Source organism: Vigna umbellata, chromosome 1 (assembly GCF_029865625.1).
Source record: "Vigna umbellata cultivar VRB3 chromosome 1, Vumbellata_1.0, whole genome shotgun sequence".
NCBI lineage: Eukaryota > Viridiplantae > Streptophyta > Magnoliopsida > Fabales > Fabaceae > Vigna > Vigna umbellata.
This window is the reverse complement of record NC_142165.1, coordinates 77,978,825-77,984,695: the sequence shown is the minus strand read 5'-3', so window position 1 is coordinate 77,984,695 and position 5,871 is coordinate 77,978,825. Positions and strand designations below refer to the sequence as shown.

The 5,871-nt window shown below is 36.7% G+C and overlaps 1 protein-coding gene across 1 annotated transcript; it reads left to right on the top strand.

Moving 5' to 3' along the window:
• Nucleotides 1-1,513: 1,513 nt before the first annotated feature.
• Nucleotides 1,514-2,081, top strand: LOC148206472 (18.5 kDa class I heat shock protein-like). Its single transcript, XM_088113627.1, has one exon. It carries the CDS (start codon nt 1,557-1,559, stop codon nt 2,013-2,015), a length of 459 nt encoding a protein of 152 aa, XP_087969753.1. The 5' UTR covers nt 1,514-1,556; the 3' UTR covers nt 2,016-2,081.
• Nucleotides 2,082-5,871: the final 3,790 nt, after the last annotated feature.

Genomic DNA, 5,871 nt, shown 5'->3' with positions numbered 1-5,871 from the left:
AGGTCAAAGTTGACAGCATGTTATCTCACCCAAGTTGCTCATCTCATAGACATTGTTTTTTTCCTCCATCATGGGGTGCCAAAACATCACTTCCCACCACTGAAACACCAGGACCAGCATAAGAAAAGTGCAAAAGTGCTTAAAACTCACCTTTTTGGCCAATGGTGACCCCAATTCACGTGACTGAGTACCTGTGTTGGACTTTCTGTACAAAATCCAGTTTTGTCTCGGGTAATCGTTTACAGGGATGCTGTAAACGATTACCAGACCCTTTTTTCAACACCCTCACTCATCCCTTGCAGAGGTTGCTCCTCCAACTGATGAGGGGTCACCCCACATTCCTTGGACACACATCACATCACCAACCACCCTCTCCCACCACTGAAACACCTGGACCAGCCTCAGACAGGTGCATAACTGCCTAAAACTGAGCTTTTTTTCCAATGGTGACCCCTGTTCACCTGGCTGACTACCTGTGTTGGACTTTATGTACAAAATCCAATTTTCTCTCGGGTAATCGTTTACCAGATTCTGTAAACGATTACCAGACCATTTTTTCAACTCTCTGACTCATCCCTTGCACTACTTCGTCCCCCTACTCATCACGGGTCACTCCACACTTCTTGCGTTTACATCAATGACCAACACCCATCTCCCCACTCAGAATTTGATCAACTCCTTCCCATTAATTACCATTAATTTTACTGAAAATGGTCTCGTACTTTTCAAATTCTTATTATAATGTTGCGTTCATTTTTCAATCACTACTTTTGTCATTATAAATGAGATTAACACAAAGTAAAAATGATAGAGCGAGAGAGCGAGACAACGACAGCGAAGATGGAAGCTTCGAAGAACGACAGAGCGAGAGAGCGAGACACAATATGGAAGGGTTGAACGAACTTCTTTCCCACCCGAAACCGCCCAAACCCAATTCTTTAAATTTTAACGAGAGAGCGAGAGAGCGAGAGAGCGAGAGAGCGACAAGGGTTGAACGAACGTCTTTCCCACCCTAAACCGCGAAACCCAATTCTTCAAATTTTAACCTCGAAATCCCAAAATACCCCTCGCCCCGTAACCCTTTCTGTGTTTTATTTTCAATTTATTTGGCCAATCAAGAGCTGACACGTGACGTTGTTAAATCTGTGTCAAAATTTCGTTGTCCAAATAACATTTTCCTTACGTAAACGATGACCTTCCTATACCACTCTTATACTACAACAGGACACACTTGAAACCTTTGTCAAAAAACTTTAGAGTGATATCGAACCGGAAATAATATAAATAAAAATAACACAAAAATATGAAAAAGACAGGAATGTTCTAGAAATGCGGAAGAAATCCAGAAGTTTTTAGAGTGATATCGAACCGGAAAGAATGAAGGGAATGAGAACAGAATATTCTGGAACGTCCCATACTATTCTTTCACTTCGTATAAATATTATTGGATCAGTTCCTCAGACATCATCATCAAACAGAAAGAGAGTTACCTGAGTACGATCACGCTACAGACTGTGTAAAGATTTAAATCTCTGCCAAGTACTATAATCATAAGAATGTCGCTAATTCCAAGTTTTTTCGGTGGACAAAGGAGCAACGTCTTTGATCCATTCTCTCTGGATGTGTGGGATCCCTTCAAGGATTTTCCTTTCCCTGAATCTGGTCGAGAAAATTCTGCATTTGTGAGCACACGTGTGGACTGGAAGGAGACGCCAGAGGCACACGTGTTCAAGGCTGAGATTCCAGGACTGAAGAAGGAGGAAGTGAAGGTTGAGATCGAAGATGATAAGGTTCTTCAGATAAGCGGTGAGAGAAACGTTGAGAAGGAAGATAAGAACGATACGTGGCATCGTGTGGAGCGTAGCAGTGGGAAGTTCTTGAGGAGGTTCAGATTGCCTGAGAATGCAAAAATGGATGAAGTGAAGGCTTCTATGGAGAATGGTGTTCTTACTGTCACTGTTCCGAAGGAAGATGTTAAGAAGTCTGACGTCAAGGCCATTGAAATTTCTGGTTAAGTTTAATTAATTACTTCCTTCAAAATCGAGTGTCATGTTTTGTATGAATTTTGGGTGTGATTGATGTTACAGAAAGATGGTGTAAAATACAAGTAATGGTTGCTGAGGAATAAAATTTCATTTTGATAACTTTGGTTTGTAAGAATAATTTGGAATAACTTTTGAAATTGAAAGAAGCATAAACTTTCTTCGCATTGCGTTCCTCTTGCAGTTTACCCTTTTACTATATAATTGAGTTTTGTAAGTGTTTTTTATTTTAGCCAAAACAGGAACTATTGGTTCACATATCTATTTACAAAGATGGATATTTTTGTATTCTTTATACCTACCTTATATTCTGTATAAATTGGGTCTGTAAGATAAAAGTCTAAGACTAAAGAAGGTTTAAGACTAGAGAAGGTCCAAAATAGAATTTTAAAAAACATTTTATCTAGAAAGATTTTAGAATATGTATAAAATATTTGTGGATGCTTATCCATAAGAAGTATTTAGATAAGTTTAGAATTATAGAAATATTTTAGAAATTTTTAAAGAATGAATAATGATCTTTAGATTAATGTTGTGGTGGTAAGATCCTAACCATTGGTTAAGGAGATGTTACTAGTATAAATAGGGATCATTGGATCATTTGTAAGCAAGTCAATATCTACCATTTGTATGAACCAACATCTACTACAACTAAAGACAACTAACACTTTTTCCAACTATTACTTCTACATTCAACTATCTCTACATTTTCTCTATCTCATCAACTATTACTTTTACAACCTCAAAATACTAACAGTGGTACCAGAGCTACGTTCGGTCATCTACTGGGCATAGATGAAAATTTTCAACTATTGCAAACAAAACTATAACTTTATTCTATACCAATCAAACATCATCAACTCCGGTACCTATTTTCATAGGAGAAAATTATGATTTCTGGAGTGTTAAAATGAACATTCTTCCTTCCGTTCTCAAGATTTATGGGACATCATAGAAGAAGGATTCGCTATTCCAGAAGACACTTCCACTTTTATTGCAGCTCAAAAGAAAGAGTTGAAGGAAAATAAGCAGAAGGATTTAAGGGCTTTATTTGTTCTTTAACAAGCAGTTGATGACACAATTTTTCCAAGGATAATTGGTGCCACAAGTACAAAACAAGCTTGGAACACAATACAAGAGGAGTTTCAAGGAAGTGACGAGGTATGCAATGTTAAACTTCATTCTCTAAGATGAGAGTTTGAATTATTAAGAATGAAAGAATCTGGGACCATTAAGGACTACTATTCTAGAATAAAAGAAATAGTTAGTCAGAAGAGAGCCTATGGGAAAAATATTCTTGACAAAAAGATCGTTGACAAAATTTTAATTTTTATTCCCTAAAAATATGATGCAACCGCAACCGCGATTGAACAAACAAAAGATTTGACTACATTATTGGTAACACAACTAATGGGCTCTTTTGAAGCTTATGAACAAAGATTAAAAAGACATGAAGAAGACTCAGTTGAAAATGTCTTTCAATCAAAACTAAAATTACGGTCTCAGAATAAAGAATATGAAGAAAATAAATGTAGAGAAGAAATTTCTAGAAATAAAAAAAATCCTAGAAGCTTCTCTATGACTCGTCAAGGAAAATATCCTCATGTGGCATCTGTAAAAAGACAAGTCACTTGAAAAAAGATTGTTGGCATCATGAAAAACTTCAATGCAAGTATTGCAAGAAGTTTGGTCACATAGAGAAGTATTGTCGTAATAAAAATATACATCAAGCAAACTTTGCAGAAGAAGATAATCAGGAGAAACTCTTATTCTATGCCAATCAAGAATCTCCTGGTAGAGAAGGAAGTTGGTACTTGGATAGTAGATGTAACAATCACATGGCGAAAGATCAAAGCATCTTCAAAGACATTGATAAATCTGTCATTGTCAAAGTTCGACTAGGAAATGGCATCACAGTGGAGTCTTGAGGCAAAGGAACTGTCATGGTGAAGACAAAGAAAGGTACAAAATTCATCAAGGATGTTTTACTAGTTCCAAATCTTAAAGAGAATCTTTTAAGTATTGGCCAAATGATGGAGAATGGATATTCTCTTCATTTTGAGAAAGATACATGCAAAATTTATGATACTAAAATGATAAAAATTGGTCAAGTAAAAATGGAGAAGATAAATAGAAGTTTTCCTATAAGCTTCAAACCTGGAACTAATATTGCAATGAAGGTAGAAGTTGATGACTCATGGCTTTGGCATAGGAGATTGGGCCACTTCAACACACATGCCTTAAAGCTTTTATATCAGAAAAACATATGAGAGATCTTCCATGCTTGAAAGAGAATAATGAATCATGCGAAGGATGTCTCCTCGGAAAATAACATCGATTATCATTCTCAACAGACAAAGCATGGAGAGCAAAAGACTTATTAGAGTTGATTCATACCGATGTTTGCGGACTGATGAGAACACCTTCACATTATAACAACAGGTATTTCATCCTCTTCATTAATTACTTCTCTAGAATGACATGGGTCTATTTCTTAAAGGCAAAGTCAGAAGTTTTTGGAGTATTCAAGAAATTCAAGGCCCTTGTTGAGAAGCAAAGTGGAAAAAAAATAAAAGTACTTCGAAGTAAACATGGCAAGGAGTACACATCTGAGTTTGACAAATTATGTGAAGATAAAGGCATAGAGCAACAACTTACAGTTGGATATACTCCACAACAAAATGGCGTGTTAGAGAGAAAGAATCGCACAGTTATGGAGATGGCAAGATCAATGATGAAAGAGAAAAGTATGCCTAACACTTTTTGGGCTGAAGCAGTCTACACTATAGTTTACATTCTAAACAGATGTCCAACTAAGGCAGTCCAAGATAAGACTCCTATTGAGGCTTGGAGTGGAAGAAAGCCATCAGCTAAACACCTATGAGTATTTGGATCTATTTGCTACATGTCCCTGATCAAAAGAGGCACAAGCTTGAAGACAAGACTATATGAGAAATATTTTTGGGATATAGCACACAATCAAAAGGCTATCGAGTTTACAACCTACAAACAAAAAAGCTCATCATCAGTCGAGATGTTGAAGTTGATGAAAATGCTTCTTGGAATTGGGAAGAAGAAAAAGTTTTTAAAAGCAACATTATACTTCCAATGCAACAATCTCAAGAAGAAACTCAAAAAGAGGCAGAAAATTCAGGTACGCCTTCTCCACCTCCACAACAAGATTCTTCACCTGAATCTAGACCAAGAAGAGTAAGATCTTTGTTAGACATATATGAAACTTGCAATATGGCCATGATTGAGCCTAATTGTTATGAAGAAGCATCAAAGCAAGAAGTATGGGTCAAGGGAAGAAAAGATTAAAATGATTGAGAAAAATAACACTTGGGAACTTGTAAATTGCCCTCATGGAAAAGACATCATTGGAGTCAAATGGATATATAAAACAAAGCTCAATCCTAATGGAACTAGACAAAAGCATAAAGCAAGATTGGTTGCCAAAGGCTACTCACAGCAACCAGGAATAGACTACAATGAGACATTTGCTCCAGTTGCTCGCTTAGATACAATTAGAGTTTTAATAGCTCTTGCAACACAAAAAGGACAGAACATATATCAATTGGATGTCAATTCAGCCTTTCTAAATGGGATGCTTGAAGAAGAGATTTATGTTGAACAACCACAAGGCTTCATCAATGAAGGCAATGAAGGCAAAGTACTAAGACTTAAAAAAGCATTATATGGCCTGAAGCAAGCTCCTTGAGCATGGTATAGCAAGATTGATAAATACTTCATCGATCAAGGATTCAGGAGGAGCAAGAGTGAGCCAACACTATATATTAAGGCACAAGGTCAGTACCATCTCATTGTC